General features: G+C 36.6%; 1 protein-coding gene across 1 annotated transcript; it reads right to left on the bottom strand.

Moving 5' to 3' along the window:
* Positions 1–276: 276 nt before the first annotated feature.
* Positions 277–4,603, bottom strand: LOC121991637 (probable cinnamyl alcohol dehydrogenase 5). Its single transcript, XM_042545620.1, has 5 exons — positions 4,442–4,603; positions 1,720–1,833; positions 1,002–1,515; positions 728–881; positions 277–643 (listed from the first exon to the last, which is right to left on the bottom strand). The coding sequence occupies exons 1-5, from the start codon at positions 4,561–4,563 to the stop codon at positions 441–443; spliced, it is 1,107 nt and encodes a 368-aa protein (XP_042401554.1). The 5' UTR covers positions 4,564–4,603; the 3' UTR covers positions 277–440.
* Between the last annotated feature and the right edge of the window lie 18,909 nt (positions 4,604–23,512).

Below are 23,512 nucleotides of genomic sequence, written 5' to 3'. Positions count from 1 at the left end.
AAGAGAATAACATCGTCACATGAACGATAATTAGTATGGATTGAGTGTTCTTATTTGTTCTTTGTGACTAATTAGTATTTTTGTTCTAATTTTTGTGATTTAATTATAATATAGTCTATATGACTTGTATAATTTTGTGACCAGTTAACTTTTAAGAATTGACTTGAACGAGTAGAAGATATTGGTATTAAAAAAGGTGAAAAGATGTTTCTTTTCCTTTATCTTCTAACTCTTTCACTTTTCAATCTGCCAGAATGCATGGCCTGGTCGGCACACTTGGATATTACTATTTCACTCCATTAAAGGAATCCAAAAACTGCTAAGGAATTCATATTCTAATACTACTGATCGCAAGTCAGCAGTAGTCTTTATTTGGCCGAGAAGAAACGAAAAGCAACAACATCTATCTCTGATACTACTCCAGATCATATTCAACTCTTTTAGGCTTCAGTTAAGGAGTTGCCAATATCGATTACGAAGCGATATCTGACATCAGCCTTTGCGAGCCGCTCCATCGCCTCGTTCAAGTAGTCGATGGGAATGAGCTCTATGTCCGCAGTTATGTTGTTTTTGGCCGCAAAATCTATCATCTCCTGTGTCCCCTTGATTCCCCCAATGCCACTCCCTGCCAAGCTTTTCCCACCTGATAAAACAAAAAACTAGTGTGCAACACGAGGAGGCAACCAAACTCTATTGCTAGTAATATTGAAGTGTTTAAATCAACTACCAAAAATCAAGGCGAAGGTTGAAAGCTGCAGTGGCTTCTCGGGTGCTCCCACCATGATCATTTTCCCATGAGTTTGCAACAGCATCATCAACGGCATAATGGAGTGATCAGCTGAAACTGTGTTAATGATACCATCCATGGTGCCCATGGCAGCCTGCAGAGCACACAAGAAAACAGGTTGAGAACAAATATATTTTAATATAAAATCAGCAAAAAAAAAAAAAAGCTTCCGAGGAGAAGCATTTGTTTGATTTTAAATTAATGCTAAACTTGCCTGCATTTGTCCAGCATTGCTGCTGACCAAGAAAGCATCAGCTCCCAAACGCTCAATGGCTTCCTTCTCCTTCTTTGGAGAAGTACTTATAACAGTGACCTTCATCCCGAAAGCCTTGCCGAACTTAACAGCAACATGACCGAGACCACCGAGGCCAACGACTCCGAGATGCTTTCCAGGCACATTGAGGCCGTGTTCCTTCATGGGGCTGTAGACTGTGATGCCGGCACACAGCAGTGGGGCACCCTTGTCAAGGGGCATGTTCTCAGGGAAGTGGATGACAAAATGTTGGTTGACGACGATCATGTTGGAGTAGCCTCCATAATTCATGGTTCCATCGACGTCCAGGGAGTTGTAGCTTAAGATGACGCGAGGGCAATAGTTCTCGTAGTCCCGGTTGCAGTTTTGGCAGGAGCGACAGGAGTTGACGATGCATCCCACGCCTACTTTTTCACCTACCTTGAAGTTTTGGACGTTTTGGCCCACTTCAGTTATGACACCCGCGATCTCGTGCCTGAAAGCATTCAACAGGCCGGTAGGAAATGATACGCGACTAGTAAGCATGCATCAATGCTTTTCTGATAACTTGCATATGAATGCCAGTTAATTTGAAGAGCATAAATATGGTCTCTCGAAGCAAGTTGGTATAGCCCAACGAGGACAACTTCAGAATTATAATGATAGATATAACTTAGAAGGTTAAAGAAAAGAAACATACCCAGGAACCACTGGGTAAATGGTATTTGACCATTCGTTCTTGGCATAGTGAAGGTCAGAGTGGCAGATTCCACAATACAAAATTTTTATAGTGACATCATCAGCACCGGTATTCCTGCAGAGATAATATGGCATTAACTAATGGATATTTGATGCAATCACTAATATGCATAGGTTTATGATCTAATTAACTATGGATTATAGTTAACTCTCAAAAGTTTACAACTATCGTCAAGCAATTGTTCCCAGCAATTCATTAAAAGCTAAAATCATTTAGGCTGCGTTTGGTAGCATGTAATCTACCTTGTAATGTAATCTAGATTATATTATAAAGTCGATTATTTTGTTTGGTTTGATTTAAAACTTGTAATGTAATGTAATCTGGATTACAAAAGATAATGAAAATTTGTAATCTGGATTACAAAGTAAATCTATGTAATCCGATTACATTACGAGGTCATTGTTTCACCAAAGTTTAAATGCCGAATATACCCCTAGTCTGTTGTCGACTGCCGTCCGTCATCGGTTGCCGGCCGCCGCCGACCGCCGCCGCCGCCGACCGCCGCCGATTGCCGGCCGCAGCCGGTTGCCTGCCTGTCGCCCGCAATCGGCCACCACTGTCGCTGCCAATCGTCGGCCGCCATCCGCCACCGTTGCCCGCTGGTCGTCGCTCACCGTCGCCCGCTTGTCGTCGCCCATCGTCGCCGATTGGCGAAGACGGTGGCCTGCTGCGGCGACCGACGGTGGCGACGGTAGCTGGTTATCGATGACTGCCGCAAACTCCGACAGAGGTGTGGCGACCGCCGATAGAGGTCACAGGATATTTTTGTCATTTTATAATAATATGAATTACATTCCTTATAAAAAATAATGGATATCAAACAAAAGAATGTAATCACCTTTGTTATCAAAGATTACATACATTAATTACCAAACGTAGTAATGTAATCAAGATTACATTACATTATATTACAAATTTTATTACATTACAAGCTAAATTACATTACACCCAACCAAACGTAGCCTTAGTATGAACACCAACATGAATTCATCTAAGAGTAAATCTTGTTGATCAAAATCTGATAGCTAGAAATTTTATCTCCTATATATATATATATATATATATATATATATATATATATATATTACTAAAATATCTATTCATATACATAAAAAAAAAAAAGTGGAACCGTCATATCAACGACCCCCCTAGAGCCGGTCCCATGAATATGGAGGGAAGTAAATACAGGTACACAGGTGGAAAGTGTATAGCGGAGACGTTAACCCCAGACAGTAACATCCTGGGGATTGACTCCTGAATTTTTCAACCACAAAATTATAAATTCCTTATCTATCTTATATCCTGGGGACAAAATATATATATATATATATATATATATATATATATATATATATATATATATATATATATATATATATATATTTTAGATGGTACCATTTAGCATTCATTGCTAAAAATTTTATCTGTCACTAATATTTAGGCTATTTGACCAATCCCCAACTACCAAAAACCGAGATCCAATCACTTATCCAATAATTCATATCCAATGCTTTATCTTTACTGTCATGAGCTTGTATTTAATGATTACACCTGTCCAGCAGCAACCTTATTTATAACAGAACACTCATATTTATTTCAGTTGTATTTTAAAGGGTATGATATTATTTCTGACAAAAGCTTTATCAGTTTCTTTTTCTGTTTAACCATCAGACGAGAGAAAAAAACTTCAAAAATAATATTTGAGGGGAAAACTCGTTGATAATAAAGAGAAAATTATAAACATCCCAGGTTTATCAAATATTTCTTGCTGTTAGTTAGCCTCGATGCACATCCCATGTAGGAACAACGAGGTATCTATACAAAATAAACCCAGATCAATATTATTCATTCACAAATTTTGTTTACAAAGTAAAGTCACAATCATTCATAAACGTTGTCTACACAATAACGTAAACACAACAGTAAACATACTGATCAATATTTCTATGATATACAGTACCTATTATAAAAAAAAAATTCAACGAAGAATACAAATGGAAAACTCGTGCATATCAATTTGCTTTCCAAGCTCTGTAACATTAAAGATATATACTTGGCAATTTTTGTACGGGGTGGCTCTACTTTGTGACATTAAAGAAATCAGCTTCGTATAAATTTAGAGAACTCCAGTTGTTACTTGTTAGTAGATTACATCACAATCTAAGGGACTAAATGTTGTCATTTAAAAGAATCTCGATTACGAGACCCGGTGAAACGTGATTTTAGATAACGACAAAAATTGGGAAAATAAAAAGTAAAAAAAAACCCCAGCATCAGGAAAGACCGGAGCGTGTGGGGAGAGGTTCCACCGTCATTAAATGTTCACTGAAAGCACATAAAGCAAAGGGATGTTTACAACACAGAAAGCACGTCGAGCATTTGCAAAAGAATTAGCATTTTTACATAAAATAAATAAATAAACGTACGAACAAATTGGAACGAATATCGATATTGAATAAGAAGCTCAGAGGCTCGGATCTGAAGTGAAAGAAGCAAAAAAAAAAAAAAAAAAAAAAAAAAGATTATTGGTAGAAAAAGGAAAATAACATAAGGCAATCTGAGCAGAGAGAGAAAATCTTATGATTCAAGAGCTAATATTGCGATAACACATTCATGGATAGATTCTCAGAACTCAAGAAAACAGTGAATCGAGATCGTTCACCTCCGCGAAAAGGCGAAGGGAGAGAGGACGCCGGATTCGTCCCTGGACGCCCACCCGAAAGCCTTCCGAGGATGAACCTCCTCTGGGGACGCTTGCTTCTTCCCGTTTCCCAGCTCTGCCATTGTCTTCTTCCGATCCGAGTAATTGGAAGAATACTGAAGAGCAGCTATCATCTAACATAAACGTAGTGGGTTTTAAATAGAACTTCGCAACGGTATCGTTAACTAGAGCACAGCATCTTAACCACACTCACCTGCTTTACGATTAGTGTCGACAAAATTTTAAACGGCGGATCCTCCATAATGTCTTTTGCTAAACTTACGCCTCCGGCTCATCCTACTGCGCTACTCGAAAATTCATTTATTGCGACATTAATGGTTAGGACTTTGGTGTACATGCATTTCTGGAAACATCATAATCATTTAAAAGGAAAATCACCTGTCCTTTTTTAAATTTAATAGATATAACACATGTAGTATTATTATTATTATTATTATTATTATTATTATTAAAAATCTATCCTGTTTACTAATTAATTTTATTGAAAGTTAAAATAAAATTACATTAATATTTTTTATACCAAAAATTATTTTAAAATTTATTAATAATTTTCATAAACACATAATCAAAATATAGAGTTAAAAATTTAAATGTATGATTGAAAATTTTTCTCTGATCTATAATTGGAGATTCAATTGCAGTAGATTAATTGAAAATTTTTCTTATTAATTAATTAAGGATCATATTGAATAAGATTAAGTGTAGTATTTATTTTTATCAATTTAATATATGATATAAAGAATTAAATTAATTTTTTTTATAAAGGAATGTATAGTATTATAAAAATATTAAAATTTTACCTTATAGAAAAATAAAAAAAATATATTTAAAAATTAAATTATTTTTTATAAGTTAATTTTTCTTTCTTCAATTATCTTTCTATATTATCCCACTTGATATAAGGGCATGTTTGGTTCAGGGTTATTCTCCATGACCTTGGTTATCCAACCAAGGTTATGTTATTTAACCGTGTTTGGTTCAGGGTCATGAGGGATTCCAAAGTTATATTTGATTCCTGCCACGTCAGCAAAATGAGGTTATATCCCGGAATCAGAAAACCTCCAAATCGTAAGGTTTTGGACGATTCCGGGGTTAAGTAAATTTTTTTCTCAAATATAACCTTTCGTTTCGCTTCGTTCTTTACCTCTCTACGACACTTTTCTTCCCTCTTTCTTTTGCAAACCCTCAAGCAGTCGGCGACAGATTTCCTTGAACCTGCGGCGGCGACGACATAGAGGTTCTCCCTCTTCGTCTTCTTCGAACCAACGGCGACAGACTTCTCCTCTTCGTCTTCTTCGAACCGGCAGCAACCACAGATTTCTCCCGCTTCGCCTTCTTCATCGACGGCGACAAACTTCTCCTGCAAGTCTTCTTCAAATCGACGGCGACAGCAAGTTTCTTCACCTCGGTTGGAGTCCAACTTCAAGAGGATCTTGTTTTCGGGTAAAAAAAGGTATTTGTAAAGAGATAAAAAAATTTCAGTTTCCCTTTTATGTTTGCTGCCGATCCTTTTAGGGTTTCTATGCATCTTTTTTCCTTTCCATACAATAAATCTTAGTGTTGGTAAAGGAAATAACTTGCATTTTACACTGCATAATATATTCTGAAAAACTGGAATTAAGATTCTCACAGATAACAAAATTTCATTTCTCCCTAGGATCTGGTTTCATTGTTCAAATACATCACGAGTCAGATTGTAAGTGAGGAAAAGTATAGCGATTATGTTTCTAGATTTGGAATTCATTACGAAAAATAAGATATTTTTCCATTTGCTTGTTTATTAACTGTTTGCTTACACTGGATGCATGATCATAGTGTTTCATTCAAATGTCTAGCAGAGCACTACATTCATCTTTGCATAGCTGCACAAACCATCTCCTAGGAGAGCACTACATTATCCCAATATTCTTCAACCTTTATATTCCCTTTGTTACTATTTTTTTTTTGTTTTTTCATCTTTCATACATCTAGGAATATCCTTCCTCATTCAAATCTCTATTAATTTACTTGCTCATCCCATTAAGTTTTGTGATCTATGCCTAATAGATCTTTGTCAATACAGTATGTTTGTGTTTGTTTTGGATTGAATCTTATATTTTTATACACTGTGTCTATCAATGCTTTAATTCTTTGTTCAATTTCAAGATGTGATTGAACTTTTCCATTTTCATTTCGTAACATTAGACAATTGTATTTTTCTATCCTAAAATGCTTTAATGCATCTTGGACTTCTACAAAAGGTAATTTTCAGAAAAAAAAATTTTATTAAAATTTCATAATATCTACTCATATTGACTACTATCTCTTTTATCGTTCTAAATATTCTTTTACATTGATAATTTAGTTTTTTTAATAATGTCTGATTTCCACTTATTTTCATTTGGTTTGGTTTATTATAGAATGATTTACACTGGATTTGAGCATGTAACAAAATAGTGTCTGATATTAGCATTTTTGTTTTGACTTGTCTTGATGTCTTAAACTTTTGCTTTTATTGCACAGAAGAATGGTAGTTTCTATCAGTTTTCCACGTTGAGCCTACATCTAAACTCTCTTGTATACTGCATGATCCTTTCAACTTCATATATATTTTCTTTGTACTAGTTGACCAGGCTGTGGAAACATTTGCTGAACAACTTGATGCTGGCCACAAAGATTCTTGTTCTTGGAGAGGAAATTGCTGCGCTGACAGTTTGGTGCAATTTCCTCCCATGCTTCCATCTGCAATAATTGGTGGTTATAAAGATCGTTGTGATGGCCTTTTGCAGTTTCCCTTCCTTCCAGTGGTAGCTTCATCTGCTATTGAGACTATAAGGCTCACCAAGAGCTCAAAGATTGATCACATGTTAGCTCAACCTAGTGGTTTTTTTTTCTGGGGAGTTAGGTTGTAAAGATGATAACAATACAAGCAGAAAGTATTTTGTATTTAAAATTAATTCTTCCATTTGTTCCCCTTACGTTAACGTACATAATAATCTCTGTTGTGTAATTTATATCCATACATAGGTTTCGTTATGTTTGTGCTTTTCTTATATGCTAATCTCATTAGAATTCTCTCCAAATGCCATTATACGTACCTGCTATTTAATTTGTGTGGCATTCTGTACATTGATCAATTTCTCTCTACTTGGACTAAAGTAGAGCCAAGCACTTAAGCTCATCAATTTTCTTGTCTACTGTCTCTACTATGCCTTTTCAAATGAAAATAATGATTTTGCTTCTGATTTATTAGTGATGAACCACTAAGTGTAGCAGTTTGTGCTTGTTTCGTTTTTCAGAAATCAATAGTGAGGATTTTTTTAGCACAACTTCAGGTTTGCTGATCTCTATATTAAGAAGCAATTTAAAGAGTTTTGGATATGAAAAAAGCAAGATGACACTTGATTCTTAACTACTATCATTCATAATATTCATATAAGAAAAGGCTTAAATATAAATAAACATAATTTTTCTAGTAGTTTTTATTAAAAAGGACATTTTATTTTAAAATCAAATAAATTAAAATAATTTGATTTTATATTTTATATTATAATAATTTAACTAAATAGTACATTAATTTAGTTAGAAAAATATTTAAGATTGAACCAGGGGTAATACAGTAAATGTGCAAGTAGGTTATATATTAAAACCTCCAAACAAACAAGTTTTTATTACATTACTTATGACTGAACCAAACAACATTAGGTTATGTTTTATTCCCTATAACCTTGGTTATGTGATTACTTGGTAATCACATAACCAAGGTTATAGGGAATAAAACATAACCAAGGTTATACTTGATAACTTGAACCAAACGCACTCTAAGAGTCATGCATTATCCCACCTGTATAAGGCCCATACCTTACCTCGCATGGTATAAGATTGGTATAAGATTCCCGTAATATGTGTACATGATGCAATGTTCTGAAAAAGATGATCATGTAAATTTTTATCTACTATAATTAAAAGTATTATCTATTCTTTATATAATTTCTAATTATGTGTTTGTGAAAATTATTAATAAAATTTAAAATAATTTTTTATATAAAAAAATTTTAATGTAATTTTATTTTGACTTTCAATAAAATTAATTAATAAAGAGGATAGATATTGGTTTCACCTCACCTCGTGGTTATGGTGTTGATAGTTCTAAACAACATGAAAAGTATAAAAATATAAAAACTGTAAACACTTATAGCGATCTACTATAGATCCACAATCAATGACAAAATATAATCTTCGGACTTGCTGTTGGAAGAACGATCACGAATAAATCGGAGAGTTTTTTTATGATTCACAAACCAAATCCCTCTCTAATAAATGTTCTCCTTCTCTGCAAGACACATAGTCTTGGTAGAATTCTGATAATACTTTTGTTATGTTTCTATCTCATCTGCGTACATAACGCAACAACCTTTTCCCGATGCATGCACTTCTCTCTCGTGATCCACCAATTGCCTTGGACACTCTTTTATATAAAGGAAGATAGGGATGACAATGAGGTAGGGTGGGGGTGGGGACGGGTTTATCATCCCCATCCCTGCCCTCGAATTTCATCCCCATCCTCGCCCTCATTCCCACTTTTTCGAGTTCAGAAAATTCCCGAACTTGAACCATCGGAGATCAAATCCCCATCCCTGCGCTCCATCCCCATTTTTATCCCCAAATTAATTTTATATTATTATTATTATTATTATTATTATTATTTAAATTATTTTAATATTAATATTATTATCAATATTAATAATAATATTTTTTTAAAATAATAATAATAATATTATATTATTATTATTATTATTATTATTTTCGGGACGGGTTTAGGGATGGGGACGATATCCCCATACCGCCCCGAACCCGTCTCATTCGTGAAAAAATCTCCGAACTCGCCCCTATACCCGAATAAATCGAAGATCCCCGCCCCCTTTTCATCGAGACTTTAATCCAAAATGTAACAACATATACATTGAATAGATCTTGATATTTTACAATATGTTACACTTTATGAAGTCACAAAGACTTCCCATATCCTTGATATGACTTTTTAGTTAATGACTTAGTAAAATGATCTGCAAGTATAGTACGTGCAGGGATATACTTAAGAATTTTCATTTTCGTGTCCATAATATCCCTTACAAAATTATATTTAATTTTTTATATGTTTGTCTTTGTTGTGATATTTGGGATTCTCATCTTGACTGTCACAGTACACTGCAATATGACTCCCACTCGTCTCAGCAATTTACAAATGCTTCAGAAACCTTTTTAACCAGACAGATTGTTGCACAACTGATGCACAAACTACACAGATTCCATTGTCGACAAGGCTACATAGCCTAGTCATATAGCTTCTATTGTCGACAAGGTTACACAAGCTAAGCCACACAGCTTCCATTATCGTCAAGACTACATAAACCTACTTCTTGCTATTTCTTGAGATGGCGCCACCATTTAGCAATAAGGTATAGTCAGATGTGGATTTTTTTGTCATCAAGGTCTCCTGCCTAATCTGCATTTGTACAGCCCTTCAGGCTCATCATAGATCCTTGGAAACAGATACAATACCTTATTATCCTTTCTTTTAGGTATTTTAATATCCTCTTCATCGCTTTCCAATGTCTCGATCCTGGGTCTAACTGAAACCGTTAACTAAGCCAACATCATAGCTTATAGCAGGATGAGTACACTATTGATACCCTAGGGTTGTTTTGATATGATCAAACAACTTAGGTTAGGTCCTGTTGTGTTTAATCCTGTGTCTAAGTGTGCAGGAATTTAGGAGCAGAGGATATCGAGCAAAGGACGTAGCTAGTGAGAAAGATGGCACGAGAGAGAGCCGACGGGCTCGGTGTATCTGAGGGATGAGGTGCTACGGAAGAGTACGCGAGCAAACGTGAAGGAGGCGCACGACGTTTCCGAGGGACGAGAAGCCAGGAGCGGAAGCTTGCTTGAGAAGACTGGAAGTTGGGTTCGGGTGAGCCCTATTCCGGATAGTCGAGATCACCCAAGCAAGAAGAACCGGAGTAGAAGACCTGGACCGAGGCGAGCAAAATCGGAGCGGAAGGCTCGGACTGAAAAAGTCAACTTGGTTGACTTTCCTAGTCCGGGCGTCCAGAATTGAAGTTTATCCGAATCGCGTTTGACCACTATCCGTTACAAAGGGGATAAAATTTTATCCCCCTCCAGGCACCTAGAACCCTTTCAAACGCCCCGGGCAAGGCTATATAAGCAGCCTTGCTCCTAAATCTTAAGAACAACGAGAAATAAAAAGAAACAACAATTGTGTGCTTTTAATTTTTTGTTTAGCTTCTTTTCTGTGCATTCATTGCTGTAAGAGGCTTCTCCGCCAGAAGAAGATTCTTAGCGCGATTCAACTTCCTTAGATTAACAACTTCCCTGGTTGTAACCAAGTAAATCTGTGAGCTTCGCCTTTTTAGTTTATCTCTTATTTTATTTATGCAAGTGTTCATTTTATTTAAGTTATAAGTTCGAGGAAGGTATTTTTGTTTGTTTTTGTGCAGGGGCTATTCACCCCCCCTCTAACTGGCCGCCAAGAGTTCTAACATATACGATATAGTTTACATCAAACTATCAATAGTACTGGCATATGATTTTTTTTTCTTCATTTCGGCTATTTCTTTAAGAGTCTTGGGATATAATGTTGCAATTCGACATATTGAAGTGTTGTAGCATCTTATTAATATAAACCTCTTGAGACAAACTCAAAAGCCTCTTCACTACTAAGATGTACCACAAAAGTCTCTTTCACTCCTAAGATGTACTCAGCTTCTTTTCAAAAATAATACCCTCCATTTGGGTATATCTTTTTACAACTAGTTGAGCTTTATATCGATTAATTAATCCATCCGCTTTCCTCTTGATTTTGAGAATCAACTTATTTCCAATAGTCCTTTGGCCTAGAGGAAAATCAACTAAATCCCAAAATTAATTCTTTCTCATTGAGCCCATTTCCTCATCCATTGCAACTTACCTTTTTTTCTCTAACTGAGCATCTTAATGCTTCCTCATTTGTTTGAGGTTCATTGTGTCAACTGAGAGTGTTATTAATGTCTTATTCTCAATATCAAACCATTTTCGAGGTTTAATCTTACGAACACTTCTTTGTAAGTTGGGTTGTTAAGAAGTCAACTTATGACATGACAAATCACTCCCACTAGGTTGACTTGATTCAGCCATTACTTTTGACACCTCTCTTGTTGATAATATCTCATTCTCTAAAAGAAAGAACACTTTTATCAACATCACCTCTGGTTGGGAACTTTGTTTTGAGAAAAGTTGCATCTCTCGAATTTATTTCGGAGATGGTTCCATCTAGTTGCTCACTTAAGAAAAACATAACCTTTGGATGTTCATGATATCTAATAAAGATGCATTTCTGTAAGGTAATAGGTTGCTAAACACGCAGCGGAAAAACCTATTACCCCAGAAGATCCATGCGAAGGGAAACAAGACTTTATACTAAGTTAGATCTAAAACATGATGAAGTATACCTTTGATGCGTGCTCACGGACTCTCGACAGCTCGGATCATAGCACGATCTCGCGTTCGCGCCTCTACGGTATCCACACGAACAAGTGTTCGTTTGTCTCACAAACTCACAAAAGGAGAAAGGTTGTGCTAGCAACCTTGAAGGTGGATTTCGGCCAAGGAGAAGAGGAGCAAGAAGAATGAAGATTAAGTCCAAAATGAAGAGCAAAAAGCTTAAGTATTTTCATCCAATGAAGCACTTAATTAGCATTAATGGCCTTAATGAGCATTTACACTCCATTAAGGACCAAGCTTGTAACTCTTCATTTTGAATGAGTGTAACTCCTCATTTCAATTTCGAAAATTGAATGGGATAAATAATCATTGAATTTCGAAATTCAATGATTATTTCCATTAATCTTCACTTGAATCTAACTTAAGTCTCCTCACTTGAGTCTAACTCAAGTCTAATTCACTTGAGTCTAACTCAAGTCTAATTCAATCGAGTCTTACTAAATTAATCCTCATGCAATTCAAATTCAATGAATCACTATTTCATTAATTCAAATTGACTCCTTGAGTCTAATTTGAATTGGACTTAATCCAACAATTAGATCCACTTGAGTCCAACTCAATAAGTCCAATTCAGATTAGACCTAATCCAATGATTCATCATATGAACCCATCTCCAAATCTACTTGTTCTTTGTGTGTGACCCAATAGGTTCTCATAACGTTAGCAATGTACCCAAATCAACATTTAGATACATAAGCAATGAGTGACATCTAGCAAGGCATCATTGCTACCCAAGTGACGAGAAGGTCAAGATCCGACCTAACCTGTCCATGGCTATTATCTTGTATGACTTGGTCCCTCTATCCTTGATATCTAGGTTGATCAATGAGGCATAGATCGTGTCATCCTCTTATCAACCTTTGTGTTTTTTGATCTCTAAGTAGACACACACAATCAAATAAGCTCAATATCTCATATTGACTCATTTGCGCATGACCATGCTTTCTTGTGTCCTACTAATTAAGGGGCCCACAGATATCGCTTATGTCATATGGAAGTGATAGATCCCATCTACATCACTCACATCCCTCCGTATAATTCATTGCATACCCAGTGATCGACTTTATTGTCCACCTTGTTACAGATGACGTTTGCTGATACTAAAGTACACAACTCCTTATGTAGGGAACCGTAGTGACTTCAGGTCCAAGGACTATTCATACCAATAGTCACATGAGAATGTTTATGACACTTATATAACGATCCATGAAACATTCTCATAGTGGGTCATTCGGTATATATTCTCTAACATATACTCATGTGTCAACCTGATATCTCATATCCATGACTTGTGAGATCAAGTCATCCGTTGACCTACATGCTAGTCTCAACGCATTAATATTGTCCTTGTATATTAATGCTCGACTAGGAATAGTTAAGAGTAGTGTTCTCTATAATATCTCACTGTCAATTCAACCAATTGATATACTATAGATAAGAACCTACTATCCAAGGACATTATTATATTTATTCAATCGGCACTGAACTGAAATAAATATAATAACCAACTTTACTTTTTTATTTATAATGAAATTGATACAATAATGTGTCATTTACAATAATCTCATAATTGGTATTAGGGCTAATACTAACAATCTCCCACTAGCAGTGCCAATCACTGAGATATCGAATACCCATTGACCTAGTGTGACCATCATGCTTTCTCTGTGCCAAAGCCTTGGTTAAAGGATCTGCAATGTTAGCATCTGTCGGTACTCTACATATATTCACATCTCCTCTATCGATAATCTCTCGAATAAGATGGAATCACCGTAGTATGTGTTTGGATCTCTGATGGGAGCGAGGTTCCTTAGCTTGTGCAATAGCCCCATTGTTATCACAATAGAGGTCTATTGGACTCGTTATACTAGGAACAACACTGTAATGAACTTCATGATCCAAACAACCTCCTTTGCTGCAGTAATATACTCGGCCTCTATTGTAGAATCAGCGACTGTATCCTGCTTTGAACTCTTCCAGCTCACAGCACCACCATTTAAGCAAAACACATACCCTGACTGCGATCTGTAATCATCCTTATCTGTTTGGAAGCCAACATTAGTGTAACTCTTTACAACAAGCTCTTCATTGCCTCCAAAGATTAAGAAATAATCTTGAGTCCTTCTCTAGTACTTAAGAATATTCTTGACTACTGTCCAGTGACCTTCACCTAGATCTGACTGGTATCTGCTCGTCATGCTTAACACATACGAGACATCTGGGCGAGTACATAGCATGGCGTACATGATAGGCCCTATAGCAAATGCATAAGGAATCTGATCCATGCAGTTCCTTTCTACTTTAGAAGAGGGGCATTGAGTCTTTGAAAGACTCACACCATGTGACATAGGCAAGCATCCCTTCTTGGAATTCTCCATGGCAAAACGTTTAAACACCTTGTCAATGTATGTACTTTGGCTTAGGCCAAGCAATCTTTTAGATCTATCTCTATAGATCTTAAGGCCTAAAATATAGGCTGCTTCACCTAAGTCTTTCATTGAAAAACAATTCCCAAGTCAAGTCTTCACTGACTGAAGAGTAAGGATATCATTTCCAATGAGTAGTATGCCATCTACATACAATATGAGAAAGATGACTGTGCTCCCACTAACCTTCTTGTAGACACAAAGTTCATCTTCATTCTTAATAAAACCAAACGTTTTGATCGCATTATCGAATCGAATATTTCAGCTTCTAGAAGCTTGCTTTAATCCATAAATGGATCTTTGCAACTTACAAACCTTTCCAGCATGCTTTGGATCTACAAAACCCTCAGGTTGTGTCATGTACACATCCTCGAGTAGATTTCCGTTAAGAAATGCGGTTTTGACATCCATCTACTAGATCTCATAATCATAGTAAGCTGCAATAGCAACTAAAATCTGAATGGACTTAAGCATCACAACTGGTGAAAAAGTTTCATCATAGTCTATGACATGAATTTGCTTGAAACCTTTAGCTACCAATCTACTTTTATAGGTATGCATATGTCCATCCATGTCAGTCTTCACTTTGAAGACCCACTTACACCCAATGGGTTTGATACCTTAAGGTGGATCAACCAAAGTCCATACTTGGTTAGTGTACATGGATTCCATTTCAGATCTCATGGCCTCTAGCCATTTCTCAGAATCTGGGCCCTGTACAGCTTCATGATAAGATGTAGGCTTATCAAGACCAATAATCTCTACATCACCGTGGTCAGACAAGAGAAATGAATATCTCTCAGGTTGACGATGGGTCCTATCAGATCTGCATAGAGCGTGTGCTACTTAAACAGATTGTTGCTCCACAACTTTTTGTGGTGCCTGTTCAATTTCCATCAAGGCATCAGTGCTAGTTTGTGTATCTTGAATTTCTTCAAGATCAACTTCACTCCCACTAGTCTTTCTAGAAATAAATTCCCTTTCTAGAAAGACACCAGTTCTGGCAACAAACACCTTGTCTTCTGTGGGATTATAGAAGTAATATCCCTTTATTTCCTTGGGATATCCTACAAAATAACACTTGTCTAATTTGAGCCCAAGTTTATTTGAGACTTATCGTTGAACGTAAGCCTCACAACCCAAAATCTTCATAAAAGACATCTTGGGACTCTTCCTAGTCCATATCATATATGGTGTCTTTATGACTGCCTTAGATGGAACTCGGTTAAGTGTGAAAGTGGTCGTCTCTAGAGCATGTCCCTAGAAGGAAGTAGGAAGATCTGTATGACTCATTATCGATCGTATCATATCTAATAAGGTGTGATTTCTCCTTTCTGATACACCATTCCATTGTGGTGTTCCAGGTGGAGTGAGCTGAGATATGATCCCACACTCAATAAGATGATCATGAAACTCTTGGCTAAGGTATTCCCCACCCCAATCTGATCGAAGCATTTTAATACTCTTACCAAGTTGATTTTGTACTTCATTCTTGAATTCTTTAAACTTTTCAAAGGATTCTGACTTGTGTCTCATCAGATACACATAGCCGTATCTACTGAAATCATCAGTGAAGGTAATGAAGTAATAATAGTCTCCTCTAGCAGCTATTCTGAAAGGCCCACATACACCTGTATGTATGAGTCCTAACAGATCATTAGCCCTTTCACCATGTCCACTAAATGGAGTCTTTATCATCTTGCCTTGAAGACAAGATTCACATGCCTCATATGATTCAAAATCAAATGAGTCCAAAAGTCCATCCTTATGGAGTTGGGATATGCGACTCTCATTTATGTGACCCAGACAAGTTGATTTTGTACTTCATTCTTGAATTCTTTAAACTTTTCAAAGGATTCTGACTTGTGTCTCATCAGATACAAATAGCCGTATCTACTGAAATCATCAGTGAAGGTAATGAAATAATAATAGTCTCCTCTAGCAGCTATTCTGAAATGCCCACATACACATGTATGTATGAGTCCTAACAGATCATTAGCCCTTTCGCCATGTCCACTAAATGGAGTCTTTGTCATCTTGCCTTGAAGACAAGATTCACATGCCTCATATGATTCAAAATCAAATGAGTCCAAAAGTCCATCCTTATGGAGTTGGGATATGCGACTCTCGTTTATGTGACCCAGGTGACAATGTCAGAGATATGTTTGATTCAAATCATTAGACTTGAACTATTTGGTATTTATGTTATAGATTGGGTTTTCAAAATCTAGAACATAGAGGTCATTCATAAGAGGTGCACTACAATAGAACATATCATTGAAATAAACAGAATAACATTTGTCCTTTATTACAAATGAAAAACTTTTCTTATCTAAACAAGAAACAGAGATAATGTTCTTTGTCAAAGCAGGCACATAACAACACTCTTCTAGTTCTAAAATAAGTCCAGTGGGCAAAGATAAAGAATATGTTCCTACAGCGACAGCAGCAACTATTGCACCATTGCCTACTCGGAGGTCTACTTCGCCCTTTGTCAATGCTCTACTATTTCTCAGCCCCTGCACATTAGTACAAATGTGAGATGCACATCCGGTATCTAATACCCATGAAGAAAAAATAGATAGATTGACTTCTATAACATATATACCTGAGGCAGAAGTCTCACTTCTCTTCCGTTTCAGTTCCTCTAAGTTAACTTTGCAGTTTCTCTTCCAATGTCCAGTCTCACCACAGTGGAAGCAGGTTCCTTCCTGAGCAACCCCACCTTTGGGTTTCAGTGCATGAGCCTTGCCCTTGCCTTTGGCTTGAGTCTTACCCTTACCTTTAGGCTTCCACTTGCCTTTGCCTTTAGACACCATTAGAATGAAACTAGGCTTTGCCTTCTTAAGGTTTAGTTCAGCAGTTCTTAACATGCTCAACATCTCAGGCAGTGGTTTGTCAATTTCATTCATGTTGTAGTTAATGACAAATTGACTATAGCTATCGGGCAAAGACTGCAAGATAAGATCAGTGGCCAATTCTTGGCCTAGTGGAAATCCCAACCGCTGTAGGTTTTCTACATACCCAATCATTTTGAGTACATATGGTCCTACGGGACTTCCTTCTTGCATTCTGCATTGAAACAACACTTTAGAGATCTCAAATCTCTCATGCCTTGCTTGTCCTTGATATAGTTGTCTAAAGTGTTCAACCATATCATAAGCATCCATGTTCTCATGTTGCTTCTGAAGCTCAGAGTTCATGGTGGCGAGCATAAGGCATGACACATCTAATGCATCATCTTGATGCTTCTTGTAAGCATCCCTATCAACTCTAGTAGCAGTAATGAGGGGTGTCTCAGGAATAGGCTTCTCTAGGACGTACAGTTTTCGTTCTTGTTTGAGAACTATTCTCAAGTTTCTGTACCAGTCCAGGAAGTTAGCTCCATTGAGTTTGTCCTTATCAAGGACAGATCACAGAGAGAGAGTGTTCGACATGTTTAACGACATGGTTATCTACAACAACATAATGCAGAACTTAATATCATATATCGATCATTTAATTAGACCTTTAATTAAATGATGCTCCCACTGAATTGCTAAGCTTGGTAGGAGCGAGTCATGGTTGTGGTTTTACCGACACTACTAGCTCCAAATCTAATCGTAATGACATTCATGTGGGACAAGATCCTTATTATACTCATCTTGAGTTAGCTTTGGCTAATCGCCCAAGACTCGTATAATGTAGGTAGGCATCATATACCAATTGCATCAAATGCAACTCTTATATAGCGAGATGAACAAGACTATTTGTTCATTTTTCCCATCTCATGAAATTCATATTATAGCTCATCTTGAGTTAGCTTTGGTTAATCACCCAAGATTTGTACAATTTGAATTCCATCTTATGGGATATGCCTTTAAATTCTCAATCTAAGTGAGACAACTTAAGTTGTACCCAAAGTTTAATATTCGGACATCATAATTGTCCAGCCACACTCTAGCAAGATAAATTGAGTCACTTTACTTTGCCAAAACCTGACTATAATTGACTGAGCCAGAAGTGAGTATTAAACTTTTGGTAGGCATATATTAAAAAGACCTAATCTTTTAAACTAAACATGTATCAAATACATCACATAGCACACATCACACATATATGCATAAATCAAAACGTGACACAGTTATGACCCCCATAAACTATGATCTTCTCAAGCCAATGAGAAGAGCGATGAGTCCACCTAGGTTAAAACAGCTTCTCCAAGCGCTCCCTCTGTCGCCGTGTGTTGTTGTCCTTCCTTCCTTCCTTTTCACCCATCGTCCAGTAGACTAATTTCTTTCTAATTTGTACATTACAACAACTAAAGAAACTTAAGTTACATTCGAGTGTAGTCTAAATTACAACTAGAATGAAAGGGATGAAGGCATGACACGCAGACCGTATTATGAATTGCAACAACACACACAATCACATAGGAGGTTCAAGGGCCATAACCATGCACCATGCCACATATATTCATAATATATTTACGACATAAATTACTATGACTGCATTTGTTGGAGTGTATACTAAAAGCCTAGCTTTTATAAACATTTATTTTTGAAATAAAAGAATCACATTGGTCAATATCTGAATTTATTTGTTAAATGTAATTGTTCAATTAATTTATATAGTAGATAACATGGAGTGTGATGTCACACTCAGAAGATCATGTTGTCGGTTCTCTATAAATTATAAACAGCTGCTCACGACTAAGATGGAAAGGAACAAACCATCAGAATAGTCGTAGTGTAATTAAGTATTAGTTTATCTTGACTAATAAATTACACTGATACACTTTAAGTGTATTGAGTAGGATCATTTAGGTAAGTTCTTTTTGTACTAACCTAGTAAAAGAACTAGATCTTAGTTATTATGGAAGTGTGTGCTCTTAATCCTAATATAATAACAAGCACATATATTTAATATTTATTTCTTTGACTTATCAAAGGGTGAGGTTTAGCTCGATAAATCAATATGCCTGATAAGTTGGGAAATGATATTACTTATAGTGTGTATTGTTGATTATAGAAGGAATCTGTGCCCTAGTTATCTAGGATGAGAATGTCCCCAAGAGGAGCTCATAAGGATTGTCATGTTAAACCCTGCAGGTGGACTTAGTCTGACATAACAATGAAGTTGAGTGGTACTACTCTTGGAGCTATATATTAATTAAGTGAGTTGTCAGTAATTTACTTAATTAGTGGACATTCGTAATCTTAAACACAGGGAGACTAACACACTCATGATAAGAAGGAGCCCATAATGTAATTTGGGATTGGTGCAGTAGTGCGGTAATAACTCTCTAGTGGAATGAGTTATTATCGATGAACTTGAGTTGTGTGTTCGGGGCGAGCATGGGATACTCAAGCTCATCGGAAGGCCAAAACTAATTTTTCCTCTAGGTCCCTGTCGTAGCCTCATTATAGCCTCAAGTCCATCCAAATGTAAGGCTCTTCTTGGTGTCCAAGAAGGGGGCCGGTCCATTGCTTGGTGACCAAGCAATGGCCAGCCACATCTCCTCTTAAAGGGCCGACCCTATTGCTTGGTGACCAAGCTAGTAGGGGTCGGCCACAATATTCAAACAAGAAGGGTTGTTTTTGAATTTTTAAAATCTTCTCTTTGTAGAAAACTATAAGTTTTAAAAGAGAGATTTTAATTTTAAAAACTTTCCTTATTTGAATTTGGCCACATGTTTTAATAGAGAGTTTTAAAAGTTTTAAAACTTTCCTTTTTTAACCATCCTCATGGTTTAAAAAAAAGGGAAGATAAGTTTTAAAATTAAAATTTTCTATCATCATGTTAAAAAAGGAAATTTTGTAAGAGAAGTTTTAAATTTTAAAACATGGTTTTAATTTTTTGAACTTTCCTTTTTTAACTCCTACTTTAGGAAAGAGAGCTTGTAAAATTTTATAAGAGTTTTTCTTATAAAATTTTATAAAAATAAAATTCCTTTTTCCCCTTGATGAGGTGGCCGACCACCTTGCTTGGTGCCCAAGCAAGTGGCCGGCCATATTAAAATTAATAAAATCATCACAAATTCAAAATTGGTGATTGATTCAATCAATAGGAAAGAAAAGGAAAAATTAAAAGGAAAAAGGAAAAACTCTTGGATGATTTTATTTTTTGTAAAAAGTTTTTCCTTATTTGCCTTGGGCAAGTAATATAAAAGAAGGGGTGAGGGGGCTTCATGAGACACAACTCTTATTCTCTTGCTTGGAGATCTCTTGGTGGTCGGCCCTCTCCCTTCTCCCTTTCCCTTTGCTCTCTTCTCCTTGGTGGTGGTGGTGGCCAGATTTTAGAAGAAGAGGAGGAAGCTTTTGGGTGGTGTTCATCTTGGAGGATCGTCGCCCACACGACGTCCAAGGCGAGGCGAGGAATACGGCAGAAGATCTCGAGATCATTACCTTACAAAGAGAAGGTATAATTAGTAATTTTCTTCCGCATCATACTAGTTATTTTCTTTGTAAGAATTTTAAATACAAGAGGCAATTAGATCCAGTTTATCGAATTTATTTTTCGAGTTTGTGTTTTCTTCTTTTTCGAATTTGTGATTCAATTGTTCCTTTTGGTTAACCTAGAGTTATTTAAGGAAATAAATATTATCTTTCCTTAAAAGGCTTTGCCTAGGCGGTGGTGGTTGCTCCCATATCCAAGAAGGCCATGTGCCTCGCCATGCAGTCCTGGAAGCAAATTTTGGAAATTAATATTTATGGAATTAATAACTTAGGTAGATTTGAATCAATAGTGTTAAGTTTCGCTTGTGATTCAAATCTAAACCATTAAGAATAGATAATTTAAATTTGGAATCAATGATGTTAAATTTCATCTACGATTCCTAATTTAACTTCTAAAGAACACAATAGGTTATTTAAGGAAAGGTTCGACACTTGTACAAAAATTTTTGTACAGTAGAATCGGTACGTTTTCCTAGGACTAACCAACAATTGGTATCAGAGCTAAGGTTTGCCTCTGTGTGTTTATAATTCAAATAGGTTATGCACATGTCATACATAATTTAGGCAGGATAATAGTAGGATGTGCTAACTCTTTGGTTGCAGACTCCAACTATTATGGCTTATTGATGTTGTGTGTGATTGGACCCTTGGACATGTCAAGGGCAATATTTTGTGTGCATGATTGTATGCATCAAATACAGCAGGAGCTGTATTATTTTTAGAATTTTATTTTTTGTTCGATCTAGAATACATATACATTCCCTTGTGGAATATAGGATCGATATATGTAAAATTCTATTTTTATCGCGGATCGGATTCTTGTGAGACGTGGTGCTTTTGGAGCACCAGAGGCACAGCGGAATAAGAAGCAAGATGGATGCGACGACTCGACCCGATGGTGGTGGCTAAAGATGGCAGCAGGTAGGGTTGGAGCATACTGAAGATAGTGAAGGAAAATGCCATAATAGTTGGAAAATAATTTCCATATTTATTGCTTTTATTTACTGTGATGTTTATGTGCATGTGATGTATGCTAGCATAGGTTAAAATCTTCATTTTTAAATAACTAAGTGGGAGAGGGATTTTAATAAATCCCATAGTCTCCATTACTGGTTTGTAAGTGATGCAACAAGCTTGCGTGTTGGCTCTGAGTGCCTCTCTCCACAACGGATGGGTTTGTTGCGGATCACTAGATCAAACTTCCTTTTATGGATGGTTATAGGAAATTATTTAGGAGCGTGTGATCTTCTCCAACTGAAGGGGCACAATCCTATTTAATGAACTTAGTATCAAGTAATGGTATACACTTAGACGCATTCAATAGTATCCTCCCCAACGGAGTCACTTTTATTGTTTTGTGTGACCAAAGTGAAACTAACTATTAATTTTATTTGTCATAAAGTTAGGATGACAAGATAATAAAATTAATGGGTCACACCCTCCTCTTACAAATGTTGAATTTGTATACGTTCACAATAACGTGGCATGCAATATTCACGGTGATTTGATGTGTTGGTTAATTTAAAATAGTATTGTTTGAGAAATCAATATTATTCTAAATTTAGAGTCTTGACCAAAGTTTATTTTTTTGATTCTTAGGATGACTTTCAACCCACTAGCCATTATACTGAAAGAGAACAAACTTACTGGTCCCAACTATATTGATTGGAAAAGAAACCTAGACATTGTTCTTACTGCTGAAAGCTATAAGTTTGTACTGACTGAGGCTTGCCTTGATGCACCTGACGGTGACTCTACCCCAGAGGAGATTGAGTATCATAAGAAATGGGTAAAAGCTGATGAGATGGCGTGGTGTTACATTTTGGCATCAATGTCAAATGTATTGCAACATCAGCATCAAGATTTACCAACAGCTTATGATATAATGAACAATCTCAAAGAACTCTTTGGGCACCAGAGTCGGACTGCTAGGCAAGAGGCAATGAGAAAGCTAATGACAGCCACCATGTCTGAGGGGACACCCGTAAGGGATCATATCCTCAAAATGATGGCTTATCTGAATGAAATACAAGTCCTTGGAGGAGAAATCGATGGGGAAACCTAGGTCGATATAATCCTCCAAACGCTACCTAGAAGTTTTGAGTAGTTCTGCTTGAACTATAACATGAACAAAAGAGAGTATACGTTGGCGGAACTTCTGACAGAACTACAGGCAACAGAAGTAATATTTCGTCACAGTTCTCAGATTCACTATGCTGAAAATGGTTCTACTTCTAAGTCGAAAGGCAAGAAGAAGAAGAAACAGGTCTTTTCAGCAAAGAAGGTGAATAAACCTCAGAGTACAGGACAGAAAGCTGGAATGAAGAAGCCGAAGGGCAAGTGCTTCATCTGCAAGCAGTCTGGACATTAGAAAGCAGATTGTCCTCGTAGGAACCAGAACAATAAAGGTATATCTCATACTCTAGTAGTTGAAACATGTTTAGCGGTGTTATCTACCAGCACATGGTGTGTAGATACGGGAGCCACTGATCATGTCTGTAATTCTTTGCAGGGGTTCCAGGAAACCCGACGGCTATTTGATGGAGAGATAATCGTCTACATGGGCAATGCTACTAAGGTGGCGGCTGTTGCAGTGGGAGACGTCTACC

This window comes from Zingiber officinale, chromosome 6B (genome assembly GCF_018446385.1).
Source record: "Zingiber officinale cultivar Zhangliang chromosome 6B, Zo_v1.1, whole genome shotgun sequence".
NCBI classification, from domain to species: Eukaryota; Viridiplantae; Streptophyta; class Magnoliopsida; order Zingiberales; family Zingiberaceae; genus Zingiber; species Zingiber officinale.
The sequence above is the reverse complement of the archived record's forward strand: the minus strand, read 5'-3'. Positions and strand labels throughout refer to the sequence as shown.